We start from the raw sequence: 24,833 nt of genomic DNA, 5'->3' as shown, positions 1-24,833 counted from the left end.
GCTTCCATCTCCTGGCTACTGTAAACAGAGCTCCAATGAACATTGTGGTACATGACTCTTTTTGAATTATAGTTTTCTCAGGGTATATGCCCAGTACTGGGAATGCTGGGTCATATGGTAGTTCTATTTTTAGTTTTTTAAGGAACCTTCATACTGTTCTCCATAATGGCTGTATCAATTTACATTCCCACCAACAGTGCAAGAGGGTTCCCTTTTCTCCACACCTTCTCCAGCATTTTCTGTTTATAGATTTTTTGATGATGGCCATTCTGACTGGTGTGAGGTGATACCTCACTGTAGTTTTGATTTGCATTTTTTTAATGATTAGTCATGTTGAGCATCCTTTCATGTGTTTGTAGCCTGTCTGTATATCTTCTTTGGAGAAATGTCTATTTAGGTCTTCTGCCCATTTTTGGATTGGGTTGTTTGCTTTTTGATATTGAGCTGCATGAGCTGCTTTTAAATTTTGGAGCTTAGTCCTTTGTCTGTTGCTTCCTTTGCAAATGACAAAGGACTAATTATTTTCTCCCATTCTGAGGATTGTCTTTTGGTCTTGTTTATGGTTTCCTTTGCTGTGCAAAAGCTTTTAAGTTTCATTACGTGCCATTTGTTTCTTTTTGTTTTTATTTCCATTTCTCTAGGTGGTGGGTCAAAAAGAATCTTGCTGTGATGTATGTCATACAGTGTTCTGCCTATGTTTTCCTCTAAGAGTTTTATAGTGTCTGGACTTACGTTTAGGTCTTTAATCCATTTTGAGTTTATTTTCTGTATGGTGTTAGGGAGTGTTCTGATTTCATTGTTTTCCATGTAGCTGTCCAGTTTTCCCAGCACCACTTATTGAACAGGCTGTCTTTTTTCCATTGTATATTCTTGCCTCCTTCATCAAAAATAAGGTGACCATATATGCGTGGGTTTAACTCTAGGCTTTCTATCCTGTTCCATTGATCTATATTTCTGTTTTTGTGCCAGTACCATACTGTCTTGATTACTGTAGCTTTGTAGTATACTCTGAAGTCAGAGACCCTGATTCCTCCAGCTCCGTGTTTCTTTCTTAAGATTGCTTTGGCTATTCGGGGTCTTTTGTGTTTCCATACAAATTGTGAAATGTTTTGTTCTAGTTCTGTGAAAAATGCCAGTGGTAGTTTGATAGGGATTGCAGTGAATCTGTAGATTGCTTTGGGTAGTATAGTCATTTCCACAATGTTGATTCTTTCAATCCAAGAACACGGTATATCTCTCCATCTGTTTGTATCATCTTTAATTTCCTTCATCAGTGTCTTATAGTTTTCTCCATATACGTGTTTTATCCCCTTAGGTAGGTAATTCCTAGGTATTTTATTCTTTTTCTTGCAACGGTAAACGGGAGTGTTTCCTTAATTTCTCTTTCAGATTTTTCATCATTGGTGTATAGGAATGCAAGAGATTTGTGTGTATTAATTTTGTATCCTGCTATTTACCAAATTCATTAATTAGCTCTAGTAGTTTTCTGGTAGCATCTTTAGGATTCTCTATGTATAGTATCATGTCATCTGCAAACAGTGACAGCTTTACTTCTTTTCTTATTTGCATTCCTTTTATTTCTTTTTCTTCTCTGATTGCTATGGCTAAAACTTCCAAAACTGTGTTGAATAATATTGGTGAGAGTGGGCAATCTTATCTTGTTCCTGATCTTAGTGGGAATGGTTTCAGTTATTCACCATTGAGAACGATGTTGACTATTGGTTTGTCATATATGGGCTTTATTATGTTGAGATAAGTCCCCTCTATGCCTACTTTCTGGAGGATTTTTATCATAAATCGGTGTTGGATTTTGTCAAAAGCTTTTTCTGCATCTATTGAGATGATCATAAGGTTCTTCCCCTTCACTTTGTTAATATGGTGTATCACATTGATTGATTTGCATATATTGAAGAATCCTTGCATTCCTGGAATAAACCCCACTTGATCATGGTGTATGATCCTTTTAATGTTCTGTTGGATTCTGTCTGCTAGTATTTTGTGGAGGATTTTGCACGTATGTTCATCAGTGATATTGGGCTGTAGTTTTCTTTTTTTGTGACATCTTTGTCTGGTTTTGATAGCAGGGTGATGGTGGTCTCGGAGAATGAGTTTGGGAGTGTTCCTCCCTCTCCTATATTTTGGAAGAGTTTGAGAAGGGCAGGTGTTAGCTCTTCTCTAAATGTTTGATACAATTCGTCTGTGAAGCCATCTGATCCTGAGCTTTTGTTTGCTGGAAGATTTTTAATCACAGTCTGAATTTCAGTGCTTGTGATTGGTCTGTTTATATTTTCTATTTCTTCAGTCTCGGAAGGTTGTGCTTTTCTAAGAATGTGTCCACTTCTTCCAGGCTGTCCATTTTATTCGCGTATAGTTGCTTCTAGTAATCTCTCATAATTCTTTGTATTTCTGCAGTGTCAGTTGTTACTTCTTTTTCATTTCTAATTCTATTGATTTGAGTCCTCTCCCTTTTTGTCTTGATGAATCTTGCTAATAGTTTATCAATTTTGTTTATCTTCTCAAAGAACCAGCTTTTAGTTTTATTGATCTTTGTTACTGTTTTGTTTCTTTTTCATTTATTGCTGACCTGATCTTTATGATTTCTTCCCTTCTGCTAACTGTGGGGTTTTTTGTTCTTCTTTCTCTAATTGCTTTAGGTGTAAGGTTAGGTTGTTTCTTTGAGATGTTTCTTGTTTCTTGAGGTAGGACTGTATTGCTATAAACTTCCCTCTTAGAACTGCATATGCTGCATCCCATATGTTTTGGGTCATCATGTTTTCACTGTCATTTGTCTCTAGGTATATTTTGATTTCCTCTTTGATTTCTTCAGTGATCTCTTGGTTATTAAGTAGTGTACTGTTTAGCCTCCATGTGTTTGTAGTTTTTACAGTTTCTTTCCTGTAACTGATACCTAGTCTCATAGCATTGTGGTTGGAAAAGATACTGGATACGACTTCAATTTTCTTAAATTTACCAAGGCTTGATTTGTGACCCAAGATATGATCTATCCTGGAGAATGTACCATGAGCACTTGGGAAGAAAGTGTACTCTGTTGTTTTTGGATGGTACGTCCTATAATTATCAAGTAAGTCCATCTTTTTTAATGTGTCCTTTAATGCTTGTGTTTCCTTATTTATTTTCATTTTGGATGATCTGTCCATTGGTCAGAGTGGGGTGTTAAAGTCCCCTACTATGATTGTGTTACTGTCGACTTCCCCTTTTATGGCTGTTAGTATTTGCCTTATGTATTGAGGTGCTCCTATGCTGGGTGCATAAATACTTACAATTGTTGTATCTTCTTCTTGGATTGATCCCTTGATCATTATGTAGTGTCCTTCTTTATCTCTTGTGATAGTCTTTATTTTAAAGTCTATTTTGCCTGATATGAGAATTGCTACTCCAGCTTTCTTTTTCTTTCTTTTTTTTTTTTTCTTTTTGTGGTATGCGGGCCTCTCACTGTTGTGGCCTCCCCCGTTGCGGAGCACAGGCTCCGGATGCGCAGGCTCCGGATGCGCAGGCCCAGCGGCCATGGCTCACAGGCCCAGCCGCTCCGCGGCACATGGGATCCTCCCAGACCGGGGCACGAACCCGTATCCCCTGCATCGGCAGGCGGACTCTCAACCACTGCGCCACCAGGGAGGCCTCCAGCTTTCTTTTGATTTCCATTTGTGTGGAATATCTTTTTCCATCCCCTCACTTTCAGTCTGTATGTTTCCCTAGGTCTGAAGTGGGTCTCTTGTAGACAGCATATATACAGGTCTTGTTTTTGTATCCATTCAGCCAGTCTATGTCTTTTGGTTGGAGCATTAATCCATTTACATTTAAGGTAATTATTGATATGTATGTTCCTATTACCATTTTCTTAATCATTTTGGCTTTGTTATCATAGGTCTTTTCCTTCTCTTGTGTTTCCTGCCTAGAGAAGTTCCTTTAGCATTTGCTGTAAAGCTGGTTTGCTGGTGCTGAATTCTCTTAGTTTTGCTTGTCTGTAAAAGTTTTAATTTCTCCGTTGAATCTGAATGAGATCCTTGCTGGGTAGAATAATGCTGGCTGTAGGTTTTTCCCTTTCATCACTTTAAATATGTCCTGCCACTCCCTTCTGGCTTGCAGAGTTTCTGCTGAAAGATCAGCTGTTAATCTTATGGGGATTCCCTTTTATGTTATTTGTTGTTTTTCCCTTGCTGCTTTTAGTATTTTTTCTTTGTATTTAATTTTTGATAGTTTGTTTAATATGTGTCTTGGGGTGTTTCTCCTTGAATTTATCCTGTATGGGACCCTCTGTGCTTCCTGGACTTGATTAACTATTTCCTCTCCCATATTAGGGAAGTTTTCAACTATAATCTCTTCAAGTATTTTCTCAGTTCCTTTCTTTTTCTCTTCTTCTTCTGGACCCCTATAATTTGAATGTTGGTGTGTTTAATGTTGTTCCCGAGGTCTATGAGACTGTCCTCCGTTCTTTTTTCTTTATTCTGCTCTGTGGTAGTTATTTCCACTATTTTATCTTCCAGGTCACTTATCCGTTCTTCTGCCTCAGTTATTCTGCTACTGATTCCTTCCAGAGAATTTTTAGTTTCGTTTATTGTGTTGTTCATCATTGTTTGTTTGCTCTTTAATTCTTCTAAGTCCTTGTTAAACGTTTCTTGTATTTTCTCCATTCTAGTTCCAAGATTTTGGATCATCTTTACTATCGTTACTCTGAATTCTTTTTCAGGTAGACTGCCTATTTCCTCTTCATTTGTTTGGTCTGGTGGGTTTTTACCTTGCTCCTTCATCTGCTGTGTGTTCTCTGTCTTCTCATTTTCCTTAATTACTGTGTTTGGGGTCTGCTTTTCGCACGCTGCAGGTTCGTAGTTCCCATTGTTTTTGGTGTCTGCCCCCAGTGGCTAAGGATGGTTCACTGGGTTGTGTAGGCTTCCTGTTGGAGGGGACTGGTGCCTGTGTTCTGGTGGATTAGGCTGGATCTTGTCTTTCTGGTGGGCAGGACTGCATCTGGTGGTATGTTTTGGGGTGTCTGTGACCTTATGAATTTAGGCAGCCTCTCTGCTTATGGGTGGGGTTGTGTTCCTGTCTTGCTAGTTGTTTGGCATGCGGTGTCCAGCACTGTAGCTTGCTGGTTGTTGAGTGGAGCTGGGTCTTAGCTTCGAGATGGAGATCTCTGGGAGAGCTTTTGCTGTTTAATATTATGTGGAGCCAGAAGGTCTCTGGTGGACCAATGTCCTCAACTCCACTCTCTCTCCTCAGAGGCACAAGCCTGACACCTGGCCAGAGCACCAAGACCCTGTCAGCCACATGGCTCTGAAGCAAAGGGGGAAAAAAGAAAGAAAGAAAACAATAATATAAAATAAAATAAAGTTATTAAAATAAAAAATAATTATTAAAAATATAAATAAATAAAAAGAAACAAACAAAAAACAGACAGACAGAACCCTAGGACAAATGGCAAAAGAAAAGCTATACAGACAAAATCACACAAAGAGGCATACACATATACACTCACAAAAAGAGAAAAAGGAAAAACATATATATATCGTTGCTCCCAAAGTCCACCGCCTCAATTTTGCAATGATTCGTTGTCTATTCAGGTATTCCAGAGATGCAGGGTACATCAAGTTGACTGTGGAGATTTAATCCGCTGCTCCTAAGGCTGCTGGGAGAGATTTCCCTTTCTCTTCTTTGTTTGCACAGCTCCCAGGGTTCAGCTTTGGATTTGGCCCCGCCTCTGCGTGTAGTTCTCCTGAGGGCGTCTGTTCTTCACTCAGACAGGACGGGGTTCAAGGAGCAGCTGAATAGGGGGCTCTGGCTCACTCAGGCCAGGGGCAAGGAGGGGTACGGAATGCGGGGCGAGCCTTCGGCGGCAGAGGCCAGCATGACGTTGCAACAGCCTGAGGCGCGCCGTGTGTTCTCCCGGGGAAGTTCTCCCTGGATCACGGGACAGTGGCAGTGGCGGGCTGCAAGGCTCCCGGAAGGGGAAATGTGGATAGTGACCTGTGCTTGCACACAGGCTTCTTGGTGGCTGCAGCAGCAGCCTTAGCGTTTCATGCCCGTCTCTGGCGTCCACGCTGATAGCTGTGGGTAGCGACCATCTCTGGAGCTCGTTTAGGTGGTGCGCCGAATCCCCTCTCCTCGCGCACCCCACAACAATGGTATCTTGCCTCTTAGGCAGGTCCAGACTTTTTCCCGGACTCCCTCCTGGCTAGCTGTGGCGCACTAGCCCCCTTCAGGCTGGGTTCACGCAGCCAACCCCTCTCCTCTCCCTGGGATCTGATCTCCGAAGCTTGAGCCTCAGCTCCCAGCCCCCACCTGCCCCAGCGGGTGAGCAGACGAGCCTCTCGGGCTGGTGAGTGCTGGTCGGCACCGATCCTCTGTGCGGGAATCTCTCCGCTTTGCCCGCTGCACCCGTTGCTGCACTCTAATCCATGGCTCCAAAGCTTCCCCTCTGCCCACCCCATCTCCTCCTGCGAAGGGGCTTCCTAGCATGTGGAAACATTTCCTCCTTCACAGCTCCCTCCCCGAGGTGCAGGTCCCATCCCTATTCTTTTGTCTCTGTTTTTTCTTTTTTCTTCTGCCGTACCCAGGTACTTGGGGAGTCTCTTGACTTTTGGGAAGTCTGAGGTCTTCTGCCGGCGTTCAGTAGGTGTTCTGTAGTTGTTGTTCCACATGTAGATGTATTTCTGATGTATTTGTGGGGAGGAAGGTGATCTCCACGTCTCACTCCTCCGCCATCTTGAAGGTTTCCTGGGCTGTCTTTTTCTAATTGATTTCTAAAGGGTTCTTTACATATTCTAGATACTAATCCTTTGTAAGTTACACTTATCATAAATTTTTCTTAAGCCTTATTCTTCACTTTGTTTATGGTGCCTTTTGATGCACAGAAATTTAAAATGCAGCATAATTTAATCAGTCTTTTCCTTATGACTTTTTATGTCTTAAGTTTAAGAAATCACTATCTACCACAAGATATCCCCACTCACTGATTTTTGTTTCTATTCTGCTTCTCTTCCAGAAATATGGTTTTTTGGTTCTATAACGGCTATGATTTTTCAAGTTACTCTCTTTTATTACAGCTATGTGTCTGCAACAGAAGGGTACTTTTTTCTGACTTCATTCTAAGTTGAAAATTCCACATTTCCTTTTTCTTTTACATATATATGTATATACATATATGTATGTGTGTGTGTGTGTGTGTATACATAGATATACAAATAATCTTTTTCTTTTTTTTTGGTCACACCACACAGCATGCAGAACTTCCCTGACCAGGGATCGAACCCATACCCCCCTACATTGGAAGTGCAGACTCTTAACCACTGGACCACCAGAGAAGTCCCACATTTCTTAAAATTTCTAAAGTTAGGGTCAATAGTAATCTAAAACCTATTTTTTCTATTCCTAATTGTCTGATTTTTATACCAAAGTTAACTCTTTCTCATCATTCTTTGTTAGCTCAAATATCACCTTCTTAAACAGGCACCTTTCGTCAATCTTTATTTCACTATCCTCCTTTATTTTCTTCACAGCACTTCCAAATTAAAATTATACCTTAAATATTTAGGTGCTCCTATGTTGGGTGCATATACATTTACAGTTATTTTACCTTCTTCTTGGATTGATTCCTTAATCATTATGTAGTGTTCTTCTTTGCCTCTTGTAACAATCTTTATTTTAAAGTCTATTTTGTCTGATATAAATATTGCTACTTGAGCTTTTGATTTCTATTAGCATGGAATACCTTTTCCCATCCCCTAATTTTCAGTATGTGTCCCTATATCTGAAGTGAGTCTCTTGTAGACAGCATATACATGGGTCTTGTTTTTGTACCCATTCAGCCACTCTATGAGTTTGATTGCAACATTTGGTCCATTTACATTTAAGTTAATTATTGATATCTTCTTACTGCCGTTTTGTTAATTGTTTTGGATTTCTTTTTGTATGTCTTTTTTCCCCTTCTTTTGTTTTCTTGTTATGTGATGACTACATTTAGTGTTATGTTTGCACTCCTTTTTCTTTTTTGTGTGTGTATCTTTTACAGATTTTTGGTTTGCAGTTACCATGAGGTTTTGTATAACAGTCTATATATATACATGATTGTTTTAAGCTGCTGACCTCTTAATTCCAAATGCATTTTAGAAATCCCCTCATGATGACTGTTTTTGAGATCGTATTTTACACCTGTTTTGTGTATCCCTTAACAGCTTATCGTGGAGATAGATTATTTTACTACTTTTGTCTTTTAACCTCTCTACTAGCTTTGCATGAGGATGATTCCTGCCTTTACTGTATGTTTGCCTTTACTGGTGAGCTTTTTCATTTCATAATTTTCTTCTTTCTAGTTGTGGCATTTCCTTTTTGCCTAGAAAAGTTCCTTTAACAATTGCTGTAAAGCTAATTTGGTGGTGCTGAACTCTTTTAATTTTTGCTTGTCTGTAAAGCTTCTGATTTCTCCCATCAAATCTAAAGAAGACTCTTGCTGGGTAGAGTATTCTTGGTTACAGCCTGTTCCCTTTCATCACTTTAAATATATCATGCCATTCCCTTCTGGCCTGCAGAGTTTCTGCTGAAAAATAAGCTGATAGACTTCCGTGGTGGCACAGTGGTTAAGAATCTGCCTGCCAATGCAGGGGACATGGGTTCCAGCCCTGGTCTGCGAAGATCCCACATGCTGCGAAGCAACTAAGCCCGTGCACTGCAACTACTGAGCCTGCGCTCTAGAGCCCAAGAGCCACAACTACTGAAGCACGCGCACCTAGAGCCCATGCTCCGCAACGAGAAGCCACTGCAATGAGAAGCCCATGCACCTCAACGAAGAGTAGCCCCTGCTCACTGCAACTACAGAAAGCCTGTGCACAGAAACGAAGACCCAACACAGCCAAAAATAAATAAATAAATAAATAAATTTATTTTTTAAAAAATCAGCTGATAGCCTTAAGGGAGTTCCCTTGTATGTTTTTTTTGGTTCGTTTTTTTGTTTTGTTTTTGGCTGCATTTGGGTCTTCGTTGCTGCTCGCAGGCTTTCTCTAGTTGCAGCAAGCAGGGGCTACTCTTCGTTGCAGTGCGTGGGCTTCTCATTGCGGTGGCTTCTCTTATTGCTGAGCATGGGCTCTAGGAACATGGGCTTAAGTAGTTTCAGCACTCGGGCCCTACAGCACGCGGGCTTCAGTGGTTGTGATGCATGGGCTCAGTAGCTGCGGTGCGTGGGCTCTAGAGTGCACTGGCTTCAGTAGTTATGGTGTGCGGGCTCTAGAGCACAGGCTTAGCAGTTGTGGCGCAGGGGCTTAGGTGATCCGCAGCACGTGGGATCCTCCTACACCAGGGGTCGAACCCGTGTCTCCTGCATTGGCAGATGGTCCTGACCACTGTGCCACCAGTCAAGTCCCCCCTTGTATGTTATTTGTTGCTTTTCCCTTGCTGCATTTAATATTCTCTCTTTACCTTTAATTTTTGCCATTTTAATTACAATGTGTCTTGGTGTGTCCCTCTTTGGATTCATCCTGTATGAGACTCTCTGTGCTTCCTCAGTTTGGGTGACTGTTTACTTTCCCAGGTTAGGGAAGTTTTCAGCTATTACATCCCAGGCCTTGTCTCTCTCTCGTCTCCTTCTGGGACCCCTATAATGCGAATATTAGCGTGCTTGGTGTTTTCCCAGAGGTCTCTTAAAGTGTCCTCATTTCTTTTCATTTTTTCTTGTTTTCTGTTCAGCAGCAGTGATTTTCACAGAGCTGGAGGAATCATGCTCTCTGACTTCAGACTATACCACAAAGCTACAGTAATCAAAAAGTATAGTACTGGCACAAAAACATACACATAGATCAATGGAACAGGATAGAAAGCCCAGAAATAAACCCACACACTTATGATCAATTAATCTACAATTTAAAAAAGGCAAGAATATACAGTGGAGAAAAGACAGTCTCTTCAATAAGCGGTGCTGGGAAAACTGGACAGCTACATGTTCAAGAATGAAAAAGTAAAACATTCTCTAACACCAAATACAAAAATAAACTCAAAATACATTGAAGACTTAAATGTAAGACCAGATACTATGAAACTCCTAGAGGAAAACAGGCATAACACTCTTTGACATAAATCACAGCAGTGTTTTTTGGATCCATCTCCTAAAGTAAAGGAAATAAAAGCAAAAATAAACAAATGGGACCTAATTAAACTTAAAAGCTTTTGCACAGCAAAGGAAACCATCAACAAAACAAAAAGACAACCTACTAAATGGGAGAATATACTTGCAAATGATATGACTGAAAATGGACTAATATCCAACATACATAAACAGCTCATACAACTCAATATCAAAAACACAAACAACTCGATTAAAAAATGGGCAGAAGGGCTTCCCTGGTGGCGCAGTGGTTGAGAGTCCACCTGCCGATGCAGGGGACACGGGTTCATGCCCTGGCCCAGGAAGATCCCACATGCTGCGGAGCGGCTGGGCCCGTGAACCATGGCCGCTGAGCCTGCACGTCCGGAGCCTGTGCTCTGCAACCGGAGAGGCCACAACAGTGAGAGGCCTGCGTACCGCCAAAAAAAAAAGGGCAGAAGACCTGAATAGACATTTTTCCAAAAAGGAAATGTAGATGGCCACAGGCACATGAAAACATGCTCAACATCGCTAATCATCAGGGAAATGCAAATCAAAACTACGAGATATCACCTCACATTTGTCAGACTGGCTATCATCAAAAAGAACACAAATAACAAATGTTGGGTGAGAATGTAGAGAAAAGGGAACCCTCATATACTGTTGGTGAGAATGTAAATTGGTACAGCCACTGTGGAAAACAGTATGGAAGTTTCTCAAAAAACTAAAAATAGAACTACCATATGACCCAGCAATTCCACTCTTGGGTATACATCCAGAAAAGATAAAAACACTAGTTCTAAGAAATACATGCAGCCCCAATGTTCACAGCAGCATTATTTACAATTGCCAAGATATGGAAGCAACCTAAGTGTCCATCAGCAGATGAAATGGATAAAGAAGATGTAGCATATACATACAATGGAATATTATCTGTTAAAAAGAATGAAATTTTGGGAATTCCCTGGCGGTCCAGTGGTTAGGACTTAGTGCTTTCACTGCTGTGGCCCAGCTTCAATCCCTGACTGGGGAACTATGATCCCACAAGCCACGTGGTGTGGCCAAAAAAAATTTTTTTAAATAAATAAAACAACTGTTTTCACACACAAAAAAAGAAAAGAACAAAATTTTGCCATTTGCAGCATCATGAATGGACCTGGAAGGCATTAGGCTAAGTGAAATAAGTCAGACAGAGAAGACAAGTACTGTATATGATATCACTTATATGTGGAATCTAAAAAATACAACAAACTAGTGAATATAAAAAACAAGAAGCAAACTCACAGATGTAGAGAACTAGTGGTTACCAGTGGGGAGAAGGAATAGGGAAGGGGCAGTGTAGGAGTAGGGGAGTAAGAGGTACAAACTATTAGGTATAAGATAAGCTACAATGATATACTGTACAACATGAGGAATATAGCCAATATTTTTTAATAACTGTAAGTGGAGTATTACCTTTAAAAATTGTGAATCACTATATTGTATACCTGTAACAGGTAATATTATACAGCAACTATACTTCAATTAAAAATTTTTTTTAATTATGTGTTTACTTGTTTATTTTATATTCCCCCCATCATTAGACATAGGCTCTGTGAAAACAGACTTTTGTCTGCTGTATCTCCAACACGTAAAACAGAGGATACTAAGGTGCAGCGATATAATATCTTGTCCCAGATCAGCTTAACCACAGTTCAATCTCTTTCTATTTCGAATATTCAGACTCTTAAGCAGTGTCATTTCCCTATGAATTACAAAATATGAAGTAATAATAAAGATCACTTACATTTTTAATTGAAAAACATATTCTTCTCATACCAAAAATTAAATCTTTATAATTCTAACTAATCCAAATTAAATTAAGTTTTAAAGCAGCCATAAATTGCTCTGTGCCTTTAATTAGAAAAAAATATCTATGCTACTCTGATCAGTAAGGGACCTATTCCCATCATATTTTTTGACCTAACTAAAACAAACAGAATAGGAAAATATATCAAAGTGCACTTTTGAAAATGCGATTGTCTTTTTTCTTTTCTCTACTTTCTTAACGTCTTGTAATATGGTTTTATAACTTTTGTCATTTAAATTTTTTTTTTTTGAAAAACAGAAAAAACAAACCAAACAAAAGGTAAAAACCCAGCGGATTTACTTACTCTTTTTCAACATTTTCTTTTTGGTTGCAGGGGTAGATGAAGTAAGTGCACATGCAAACTCTGCATCTTCTTTAACCTTAGATGATCCTGCTGAAGTGAAAACCACAGAATCATTAAGATATCTGAAAACTAATTCTCTCCTGTACTTAAGTACAGGTACTTTCTAAGGATAGGAAATATAATACCACTTCCACACTTTCTTAAGAGCTTATATTATTAAATAAAAATAATTTCTAGTAACCAAAATTGCCTCTTTTGACACTATCTTTCCAGCTCAAAGAAGAAATGTAGTCATTCATGATTCACTGTTGCTTCTCTTGAGGAAAGATGTGAAAGTAGAAGCAGCCACATGCAAAGTGATTCAGCTCCCAGGTGGAAGGAGAATGTTTTCAATGAAACTGGTGTTTAACTTTTAATGAAGATGCTGCCAAATTTTCAGATCAGTCAATGATGATGAGTTATTTTCCAAATGCAATACAATTTCTTAACTTATCAGGAATACAACAAGATCAGATTAAGAGAAAAACAAAGTAAACTGTATGTTTTAAAGATAAAGGAAAAAGTAAAGATACTCACTGAATATTTGTAAATCTGTATAATGCTAAGTAACAGTAATAGTAGTACTATATTGACAAGCCAGTCTCGGCCTACTTTTGTAACTACAATTTATACATATACAAAAAAGGTTTTATTGAAGTCATTTTATCAGTAGAGAGTACTTTGTTTTGTCTAAAGCTGGTTTAAATATATTCTCTTAAATTTTAATTTGAAACTGTTCTTTCAATTTGCTTCATTCATTTAACACCCTTGATAAGCATAAATAGTTCAAATGTAAAAAGCAGTCAAGTTTACAACCTAGTACTAAAGAATTCCAAGCCAGACAGATACAAATCAGTGAGGTTTTACTTTAATAACCTTTAAGTGTAGATCAGGGATACTGAGAAAGGGACTTCCCTGGTGGCGCAGTGGTTAAGACTCCATGCTCCCAATGCAGGGGGCCCGGGTTCCATCCCTGCTTAAGGAACTACATCCCACATGCATGCCGCAACTAAGGAGCCCTCCTGCCACAACTAAGACCCAGCACAACCAAATAAATACGTAAATATTTTAAAAAAGGGGATATTGAGATATACATACCTTTTTCTCTGATTTTAGTCTCTGACTGTGTATTTTTCAGTTTGCCTAAAAGCAAAACCAAATATAACATTGGTCACACTAGGAAATTAAAACATAGGACACATTATCAAATCAAACTCATTTCCTATTACCTTTCATTTTCTGTGGCAATTCATTTGTTTCAATTTCCTCTGAATCGCTGCTTTCAGTGTACTGTACCGCAGTTTTTCTCCTAAATTAAGTATACACAAATTTTTTATCAATCCAAAACAAAATGGGATATAAAAACTTACGTTTAACAAATGTAATACAAATGTTTTTTGTCTTGCCCCGGTTTATTTTTTGAAAAAATATCAAGGGTAAAAAATTTTTATTTGACAAATGAAAGTCAAATTTGCTGAAAGCATTTTGCTTTCGTAGCCAGAAGCATTCACTATACAAAATGCGGTATCACTATTATTAAAATAAATTTGAGAAAGTAAACCATTCTAAGATAGTAATCCCTTCAACACTTTGTTCAGTATTTGGTAATTCAATTCAAACACTTATATTAAAACTAGAACAAAAAAGAAGTGATTCTGATTATCAAAGATAACCCTCCCATATAATGACATAGGCAGCTAAGAGGCAAAAATATAATTCTTTCACAATGAAAATTTTTATAAATTCTGTGTAGAAACAGTACAATATGGTGGTTAAGTGCCTAAGAACAATGGACTCTGGAGAGAGACTGCTTAGATTCAAATGTCCATTCCACCATTTATTTGCTATGTGACTTTAGGCAAGTCACCTAATATTCTTCTTCTAAGCTTCAGTTTCCTCACTTGGAAAACAGGAATAAAGATACAATCCACTTTGTAGGATAAAATGTGTTACCACATGCAAAGCCTCTAAAATAGTGCCTGTTGCACAGTAAATATATTTGTATTAGTTATAGTATGTGTGTTGGTGGTTGTTTTTCCCATGTCATCATTAATTCCACACCCTTTAATCTGATCTGGGCTACCTAACAGTGCCCTGTTACCAACACTCATGGTCAGTTCAGAGTTATAAGATTTGATATCTAGATGAGAGGGAAACTGATGAGTCCTGGTTTTGTGCTCAGTTCAGACAGGTACTAAAGATAGAGAACAATTAACAAAGCCCCAGTTTTGAAATCTCTATTGGTGGAATAGCTAAGAGGGACTGAGATTTGAGGTCATGCCTGCAGATATTGATGATGGACAATAAAACACAAAAGCCAAGTATTTAGATCTACCTCAGAGAGTAAATAAAATTTATAAAGTTAACAGATTCAAATGGAGAGCAGAGGGGCATTAAGTTTTATTCAAATTCTCCCTCCAGCCTACATTAATATAATACTCTCCATGAATAACTTTATCATGTCTTATTTCCACTAAAGGTAAAGTGAAAAAGAACTCAGATGAGCAAAGAATGCTTTCGTCAAACCATCCGACACATATACATCAGTTCTCAACTCCTCAAATTCATAAAGAAAATTCTTCTAAAGTCTTAACAAAAACAGAAAACCCAAGAGCTAGATCTCAGTTCCTATGTGAAAGAAATAGGAAAACAGTAGAAAGACAAGTGATTATTAAAAATTACCAATTCACCTCTTTTATATATATATGTTTTCACTTACAAAATGAGAACGGTCTACCTGCCTAAGTCACAGTGACTTTAGCAGTTTCAAATTAAAGAATGTATTTGAAAGAACTTTGCAACTGAGATAATGGTCATAGCTCTCTCCCATATGTAAGAAAATGGAGAAAGAGTTTAAACATATTACATAAAATTAAACGATAACAGAGTTTACCTTTTGGGGCGGGAGCTAGAGAATTCTGACTTGGGATATTTATTCTTTCCCTTGACATCTGAAATACTGGGTTCTCCACTACATCTAGATCCTTCCATTTCAAAAAAAAGGACAAATATACAGAGTATTAGTAAATCGTCTTAGACTAGCAGTATCCTTCTTAAAACCTTGGTTTTCCAACTCAATAGCTCAACTTTCTTAATATCTTCATTCCTATTCTTTCAATCAGTCAGCTGTACTCTCTACAGTTTCCTAATCTAGTATTTTCTCACTGAAAAGTACCTTCAATTTTTTTGTGCCCAGTCTTTCCCCTGTAGTCATCTAGCCAATCCCTACACTGGCTGAATTTCCTGCTATACCAAGGCAGCTAAGAGCTGCTGGAAAAAAAAATGAACAATAAACAGGTGGTATTAGGGTTAGGGTCACCTTGTATCACTTGGCAACTCTTTTGCCTGTCACACATTCTCCCTACCCACTCACCTGGATGATCTGTACTACACTGGATCCTCTACCTAGATTTTAAACTCCTTTCACTCCCAGATGACCTACTTCACTTTACAAAGAAAATCAGATGTCATCTTCTATAAATTATCAATTTTCCTACCTTTTTATTCCCTCAATTATCTATATTTTTCCTCAACCTTACTTCCTTTCCTTCTAATGCTAACTCATGTATCTATTTTCTTGATCTCATTTCCTCCCACAGGCCACCAAATTATTCTCTCCATTGTATACAAAATCTTTTCCTATCCATGGATTTCCCTCTTAAACCATGCCCCCCAAAAGCCCTCAATCCTGCCTCTCTCTCCAACTATTTTTCTCCTATCTGAAACACAGCAAAATTCATAACAGCACACAGCTGTTATTAACAATTCTTCATCTACTAGTCTTATTTTAAAATATTTTCAGTCTTGCTCTGTTCTAAGCAATCTTAAGAAATTAATTTTATGAAAGTCACTGACTGCTAAATCCAGCCATGTAACTGTTAAATCCATAGATCCCTTCTCATTTCTCCTCTGCCTAATTTGGCTCTAACCTATCTTTCTATTTTTATCTGCTGTTTATTCATGCATATTCATGCATATTCTGCTGTTATTCATTTACATTATAAATACCAGAAACTACTCTGAGGTCCCAGAGCAATATACTCTGTGTTTTGTCTTGCTTTTAACCGCCCTTTCATGGGTTTTTTTTCCTCAACCAAAAATGCTTTTCCTCCTCTAATGTGCTACCAAGCCAATTCCATCATCGCATTGCTTCCTTGATGAAATTTTTCCTACCAGTCCTCATGAGATTCTTTAGAAAAAGAGATCTGAAATTTTTGTATAGTACTAAGCCAAAGCTGGAATTACATCATTAAATTGGAAAAATCTAAATCAAACATGGGGTCATGTTCAAAATTAAAGTTTACCTTTGATTAGTCCATCTGCCTTTTCACTGGTATTGTTCCCTCCAAGTTTCACAGATTCATCGTAAACATTACATTCCTGGATGAAAAGGCATATTTCTTACATAGTACTGCTGTCAGTTTTAAGTAAACTTAAAAATGCATCCTATTTTGTATTGCTTTACTTTACATAATAAAGACTACTTAAATTGCTACCCTATTCTGGAGCAGTGGAAGGAGGTGCATTAAGAAGAAAACTGTACAAATTGATGAAAAGTTTTTTCACAGGTACCTCAAAAAAGAAAGCTAGTCTGTCTTAACCTTTTCAAAAGGAATACAAAAAGCAAACCTCAATTATAAATGGCATATTAGTTACTGTGAGAAACATTCACAAAATGGGATTTACTTTAGAATTAAAAGGAATTCTAAGACTACAAACTTTCAAACCAAGAGTCCCTAATAGATCTTTAATGATGCTGCCATTGACATCCTTTTTTTCTGGAATTCCCAAAATGGGTAGATGAAATAGTCAGGTTTCAGAATGCCTCCTCCCTTACTCTACCAGGGATTTTCCCTGCCAACTCTGACTGTGTCCTTTTCCCTTCATGTGTTCTCCTTTGTTTCAAAGTGCAACTATGTGTACATGAGCACAAGAACTTCTATAAAAGTAAAATTTTATACATCTCTGTGAAATATTTTCAACTGAGTCTAGTAGGGCAGGGTTCCTCCAATCTTACTTTTAATTCTAGACTTGATTCTGTAGGTAGGAATGACAAATAAAATTGGGTTTAATTAAATTAATTCTTCCAGTGTAAAAAGAAAGGTAGGGGCTTCCCTGACGGCCCAGTGGTTAAGGATCTGCCTGCCAATCGAGGGGACATGGGTTCGAGCCCTGGTCCAGGAAGATCCTACACGCCGGGGAGCAACTAAGCCCATGCGCCACAGCTACTGAAGCCTGCACGCCTAGAGCCCGTGCCCCACAACAAGAGAAGCCACCATGATGAGAAGCCCACACGCCGCAAGGAAGAGTAGCCCCCGCTCGCCGCAACTAGAGAAAGCCCACGCGCAGCAACAAAAACCCAAAGCAGCCAAAAATTAATAAATAAATACATTTATAAAAAATAATGATAAAAAAATAAAAAAGAAAGGTAGGTCACATTGTGAAAGGTACGTCATATTTTGAATCAAAACCTCAGAGTGGTGTTCGGGATTGCTTAGCAGGAGTACAATGTAATTTTTGCCTAGAATTAGGGCCAATAAAGGATGTTTTATTTTAGTTTTTTAAAAAATAGAAATTTAAACATCTTACAAAATCTCATTAGAGTTTATGTTTTACTTAAAATGTTCTTGAAAAGAAAATCCATCCCCTTCCAATGGTATGAGTCTAAATAAATTAAAAATCCAAGATGTACCATTTTTAGAGATATGTAACTAGAAGTTATTTAGAAAATTAACTTTTTATTTTTTTTTTATTTATTTTTTTTTTTGCTGTATGCGGGCCTCTCACTGTTGTGGCCTCTCCCGTTGCGGAGCACAGGCTCCGGATGCGCAGGCCCAGCGGCCATGGCTCACGGGCCCAGCCGCTCCGCGGCATATGGGATCCTCCCAGACCGGGGCACGAACCCGTATCCCCTGCATCGGCAGGCGGACTCTCAACCACTGCGCCACCAGGGAGGCCCGAAAATTAACTTTTTAAAGCATCAGCGTCAAGAAACTGATGTTAAAAATGCCTTTCATGGCTTCCCTGGTGGTTCAGTGGTTAAGAATCTGCCTGCCAATGCAGGGGACACAGGTTCGAGCCCTGGTCCGGGAAGATCCCACATGCTGTGGAGCAACTAATCACGTGCACCACAACTACTGAGCCTGCACTCTACAGCCCGCGAGCCACAACTACTGAAACCCGCGGGCCTAGAACCCGTGCTCTGCAACAAGAGAAGCCACTGCAATGAGAAGCCTGTACACTGCAACGAAGAGTAAGCCCCTGCTCGGCACAACTAAAGAAAGCCCACACACAGCAATGAAGATCCAATGCAGCCAAAAACAAATAAATAAATAAATAAATTTATTTAAAAAAAAAAAAAAAAAAGGTTTGTCACTTAAAAAAAAAAATGCCTTTCATCATTCTACCCAGTCTTCAATATTCAGTACAATCATTTATATTATATTAAATAGTATGCAAAAAATAATTCAAAAGTTTATCTACAAATAAAGGATGTCCTTTAGATTATTCATTTCATATTAAATGACTCTTAGTAAACCTTTTCTTCACAGAGTTCAAAGATATAAAGTCCAACCTATCAAATCATACTATGCTCCAATCTCATGAAATTTAATAACATTTCACTCTGTAAACTTGGAATATCCAAATCTATCTGAAATAATGAAATTTCTGTTGCAATAAATGCTTAGCTGGAAATAACATTTTCAGCCTCAATTTCAACTAATATAGCAAACTAAATATCCTAAAACCTTCCTACTACATAACATGTTAAATGCATGGCTGATCTTGGAGAAAAAGGGAAAGCCTTATTGATAATAATTTTTAATTGGTAATTGACAATGAAGCTGTAAGCAGTCTTAGTTGCTATTCTTCAATTTTAATAACTAAATGTAGAAAGAAAAGGACAGACGTGGAAAGCACTGGACTATTCAGGGTAAGGAACTGAAACTTAGACATTAACAAGAGAGTTAAACTCCCACTAAAAGTACAAAGAAGGAAATGCAACTAAGCGCAGAAATTAATAAAATAGAATCTTAATAAACAGTTGTAGGAAAGTGATATGCAGCATCTTTGAAAAGTAAAAAATAAGAACAGTAGAGAAAAGTCCAAAAAAGAGATATTTTGCATACACCTTGCATCTAGTTACTTCTTACTTTAAGTTCTTTGGATTTTCAGCTGAGCATGAAGAACAACCATTTCATTCTTATAACATTTATTTTCCCTACAAAACTAATTATTAATTCTTAGAAACTGAATATACATGTATTATGTGTATATATGCTATATATAAAAATATACTCAAATTAAGCATCAAGAATAGTCACCCATTCTCTCATCACTAGGACATAATTATCACTATTAACATTTTGACACATACAGTATGTGTGACTACACTTAGACGTATATAAATATGTATTTACAAAATGAAGACTCTAATTCTACATACAGAGGTGTATTTGGCCTTTTAACTAAAAAAGATCATTAAAGTATTCTTCAAAAATAGGACTTTATAGTTGCATAATATTAAATTTTATGGTTGTATCATAATTTAACTGTTCACTTATTGACAGGTATTTCTTTTCTGCCTTTAAAATAATGCTGGGGAAATAAACTTGTATTTTTCTCTTTGGAAAAAAATGCATTTCTGATAACTTCTTTAGATAGTTTCTTTGAAATGGCATTGCTGAATCAAAGATTATAAACACTTTTAAGGCTTTTGATCCACATTACCAAATTGCCTTCAAGAATGTAGGATTAACTTTCACTCTTATCAGCAACACACGAGAAAGGGCATTCATCATATCTCTAAAAACCGGATATTATCAATTTTTTGGCAATAATTTTTTTAATGACAAAATTAAAAGGTTTTACAATAAACCAGAGACTTTCGAAAAAACACAGTAATACTTCACCTTCTTCAGCTGATTCTTCTTAATTCTTTCAATAGGAAGAGATTTGCCATCATGGAAGTTGGTAAGAATCACTGCAATGGCTGTCAGAGTTTTGCCCTTTAAAATGTTTTACAAAGAAAAATGGTCAGATTCTGAAACCCAGTTGACCAGACAACATTCCAAAACTAATTTTTAAATCAAGTAAGAAAATATCAAACAGATTCAGGGCCACAGAAGTATGCTAATTATTATACTAAATAATATACATATTAATGAAGTTATTTCATTCATTAAGTTAGTAAATGCTTTACCATGCCATATTACTAGGAGTTATTAAATAATTTACTGTGTAAAATACTGTAAGCATCTTTGAGAAATGTCATTTTATTTTTTTAATCCTTTTTTAATTGAGGTATAATTTTCATACAACAAAGTTCACAGACTTAAGTGTATGGTTTGATAGGTTTGACAACTGTATACACTGGTGTAACCACCACACAATTAAGATACAGAAAAATTTTATCACCTAGAAGTTGCCCTGTATTCCTCTGCAGTCCATCTCCCCACCTCTGTACCAGACAACAGCTGATTTGTCTCTATCACTATATATTAATTTTGCCTGCCTTTGAACTTGATATAAATGGAATTACTCAATGTACTCTTCTTTGTTAGTTTCTTCTGCTCAATACAATTTTAGGCCCAGTCCTGATTCAGAGCATGTGGTGACCTGAGCTGGTATAAGTTGTTCCTTAAGAAGAATGGAGTAATATAGAGAAATGCTTATTAGCAATTCGTTGTTTTTTATTGCTGAGTAATATTCCATCATATATGCATACATGGCACACTTATTTGTGCATTCACCTGTTGGTGGACATTTAGATTGTTTCCAGTTTTTGACGACTATGAACTAAGCTGGAGCAGCTAGCAGTACAAGTGTGTAAGTTTTCCATAAACATATGTTTTTAGGGAAATGTCACTTTATTGAATGACTGCCATTTAAATGTCACATTTAACCCTGAACTAATAACTTTATCACAAAACTACAACTACTTGCTTGCCATGTAATTCAGAGCTAACTTAAAATGATTAGTAATCCCAGTATGGACATAAGATAATTACTTTATTAAATTTCATTTAAAGATATTTCCAAGACTTAAAGACTATATACCTTACCAATAAAGCATACAGGACAAGATATTTCTTGTGCATTTTTTTAAAAACAGAATCATGAAAATTTTCATTATTTTCCATAGCTGAATTTATAATTAGCAACATAGAAATAAACCTCTTTCAAGTTGAAAGCATTGTAAAGCAGCAGTTTTCAAAGTGTGGTCCACAGGTCCTAGGAGCTCCCCAGGACCCTTTCAGGAGTATGTGTAGTCAAAATTGTTTTAATAATTCTACTAAGACCTTACTTGTGTTGATATCTGTAGTAATTCCACAGAAAGCAATGGTGGGTAAAACTGCTGCTGCCTTAGCATGACACAAAGCAGTTGGCCCTACATTATACTAGTGATCACTGTATTTTTAACTACCACATACAGTTAAAAAAAAAAAAAAACCAAAGAAACAGTTTCACTTTAAGAATGCTCTTTAAGAATGTTCTTGAGGGATTTCCCTGGTGGCACAGTGGATAAGACTCCGCACTCCCAATGCTAGGGGCTGGTTTCAATTTCTGGTCAGGGAACTAGATCGCACATGCGTGCCGCAACTAAGAGTTCGCATGCCACAATCAAGGAGCCTTCCTGCCGCAACTAAGGAGCCCACCTGCTGCAACTAAGGAGCCTGCCTGCCACAACTAAGGAACCCACATGCTGCAACTAAGGAGCCAGCACTTCGCAACTAAGAAGCCCACAAAAAGAATGTTCTTGATAAAGCAGTACACATTCATTTTACCAAATCTCACCTCTTAAGTACACACGTTTTAAATATTCTGTGTAACAAGATGGGAAGTACACAAAATACTTCTTTTGCATACCAAAATATGAAGGTTATCTAGAGAAAAATCACCTGTGAGACTGAATTACAAGCTGAACTAGCTACCATGCATCATCACTTTCAAGTACCACCATTTTAACTTGAAAGAATGACTGATAACTAGTTATTCATGACTGAGTGGCAGACATTTTCCTGAAAGAAATGAATAAAATGGGCCTATCAGCTCCAAAGGAAACAACTGACAGTGTTTGTTGTTAATGATAAAATTTGAGCTTTCAAGCAACAATTACGTTAGAAAACTTGTATCCAATGCTATGAGTAGAAAAGCTTCCCAAATGTAAATGCCTTTCTAATAAGATGAGCAGTAGTATCAATGAATGTAAATTTTTTTACATTGTATAATGAAATGCATCAACATTTGGCAGATCTGTGTAACTCAGTAAACCAATATATTCCAACTGAGCAATACCTAATGTTACAAAATCATGCATGGGTAAAATATCCATTCAACATGCAAGCTACACCAATGGATTTTAATGGAACAAAGTATAAGAAGTTCATTGATATGATTTTTTAAGTTCCACATTATAGGAACTTTCCTGGCAGTCCAGGGGTTACGACTCTGTGTTCCCAATGCAGGGAGCACTGCTTTGATCCCCAGTCAGGGAGCTAAGACCCCGCATGGTGCAGCCAAAAAAAAAAAGTTCCACATTATAATTATTAACCTTTAATAAGCTAATATTTGCTTTATTTTCTCATAGCAAAGAAAATCTAGTTATCTTAAAAAGGCTTTTAAAATACTCCCTTTCAAATACATATCTGCATGAGGACTAATTTTCTTTGTATTCTTCAACGAAAACAACGTATCACACAGAATGAATGAAAAAACAGATATGAGAATTCAGCTGTCAATTATTAGGCCAGACATTAAAGAGACTTGCAAAAATGTAAAACAGTGCCAGTCTTCTCATCAAAATTGCTTTTGTCTTGGAGTATGTTTCATTGAAAAATATGCTATTTCTGTTAACACATAATGAGTTTTTTACCTTGTTAAAAATAATAAAAAATTTTAATACCTAGTACCATAAATATTAATAGACATAGTAACAGAGATAACCCACAAAGACAAACACTCTTTGGGATCCTCAATAATTTTTAAGAACATAAAGAGTTGCTAAGACCAAAAAGTATAAAAACTGCTGGTGTAAGGAATCATATCTTTTAAGAAAACCCATGAAAGATAAGCTACCCTGAATTTCAAAAGAAAATTGAAAAATACATGTTTATATCATTACTGCAATTATTTTAATTGTACCTTAGGCAAACAATCCAAAGGAAAAAAAAAAAGCTCAGCTTTATTTTAAGTGAAAACCACAGGAAAAATTATGTTCTACAGTGATATCTAGTCCCAACTGGCACCAACATATTCCCATCTCTATCTACTTCAAAATTACTTCATATAAAATCTTAGTTACAAAATAAAACGTTATTAACTCAAGGAAAAATATAATTACCAAACCCATATCATCAGCTAAAATTCCTCCATGAACATTTTCTGGTCGGTCCTTTTCAGAAAAGTTTGTTATTGTGTTATAGTATAAGTCACTTCGCTGTTCCCAGAATGGTGGAAGTTCTTTACTGTTTTCCCGTGAAACCATCCAAGCTAGAGCTTGTTTTTGATGTGGAAGCAATGGTGTTTCAATAGCCTATAAATAAAAGAAATGTCATCAATAGAAATACAATAAGCCCTTTCTTTTACCGCATGCAGAATCTGGAAAAGTTGATCTTGTGATGAAAAGTGTATAGATTAATACCGTATTTTAAAATTCCAAATAGTTTTAAATAGAAAATACTGGCTCAGTACCTCAGCTGGTTCCATTTCCTGAGTTTTATCATCTTCCTTTAAATCTTCAAACAATTTGTCAAACTCTGTCTTAAGCTACAACAAACAGCAACAATAAACATTATGAAACAAACCAATTAAAATAATTGTACTTAATTCAGAGATTTCAAGTCATTTAATTAACTAAAAGAGTCAAATACCAAAAGGTACATAAAATAAATTAATTCTTTGAGATACTACACTGCTCAATAATGGCAGAATAAACAGATCCTTTAGGTAACTGTTACAGTTGAAAGAATACAGGATAGAGTTTTAAGTCCTGGGTTTCAGTCACAGCTCTGTCACAAAAAAACCTTTATATAACTTTGGGCAAGACACTTACCCTATATGGCCCTGTATCTTATTACCACAAAACAAATGGGATGAACTAGATTTAGAGTGTCTCTAAGGTTCCTTCTGCCATTGAAATTCTGTGATTCTATTAGCTGTATTCAAACCATTTTGGCAGATCCTACCAAGTATATTTGACTTTTTCGAGTAAATGACATTTCATTGATTATTACTGCAATCAGAAATTTGCTATGTGCTACAAAATATTAGGATAATTTCAATCTTATGCTAATCATTAGTTGGTTCTTTAAATTGATCTAGTCTAATCGTACAGTAACATATATATGTTATAATTACTTTTGTAAATTAGCAAATAAATACATAGCAACAGCCCAGAAGAAATCAGGCCAAATCTAAAAAGTGAGGAGAGGTAATCTGGGGTTTACCCACCAGACACAAGCTCAAGAGCTTCCCTGATGGCGCAGTTGTTAAGAATCTGCCTGCCAGGGCTTCCCTGGTGGCTCAGTGGTTGAGAGTCCGCCTGCCAATGC

The 24,833-nt window shown here is 37.2% G+C and overlaps 1 protein-coding gene across 2 annotated transcripts in view; it reads right to left on the bottom strand.

Annotated features, from left to right (window-relative positions):
* The window catches only part of HLTF (helicase like transcription factor), a 72,839-nt gene that overhangs the window by 26,897 nt on the left and 21,109 nt on the right, over positions 1 to 24,833 (bottom strand). The window contains exons 6-13 of one of the 2 annotated variants that reach the window (XM_060099552.1): positions 23,974 to 24,048; positions 23,624 to 23,815; positions 20,193 to 20,288; positions 16,584 to 16,659; positions 15,173 to 15,263; positions 13,509 to 13,588; positions 13,378 to 13,422; positions 12,241 to 12,330 (exon numbers count right to left, since the gene is read on the bottom strand). In XM_060099552.1, the coding sequence (XP_059955535.1) occupies positions 12,241 to 12,330; positions 13,378 to 13,422; positions 13,509 to 13,588; positions 15,173 to 15,263; positions 16,584 to 16,659; positions 20,193 to 20,288; positions 23,624 to 23,815; positions 23,974 to 24,048 (745 nt within the window). The remainder of the gene's footprint in view (positions 1 to 12,240; positions 12,331 to 13,377; positions 13,423 to 13,508; positions 13,589 to 15,172; positions 15,264 to 16,583; positions 16,660 to 20,192; positions 20,289 to 23,623; positions 23,816 to 23,973; positions 24,049 to 24,833) is intronic. The other variant, XM_060099553.1, reaches the window with a different exon arrangement.

The sequence above is a fragment of the Mesoplodon densirostris genome, chromosome 5 (assembly GCF_025265405.1).
Source record: "Mesoplodon densirostris isolate mMesDen1 chromosome 5, mMesDen1 primary haplotype, whole genome shotgun sequence".
NCBI classification, from domain to species: Eukaryota; Metazoa; Chordata; class Mammalia; order Artiodactyla; family Ziphiidae; genus Mesoplodon; species Mesoplodon densirostris.
The sequence above is the reverse complement of the archived record's forward strand: the minus strand, read 5'-3'. Positions and strand labels throughout refer to the sequence as shown.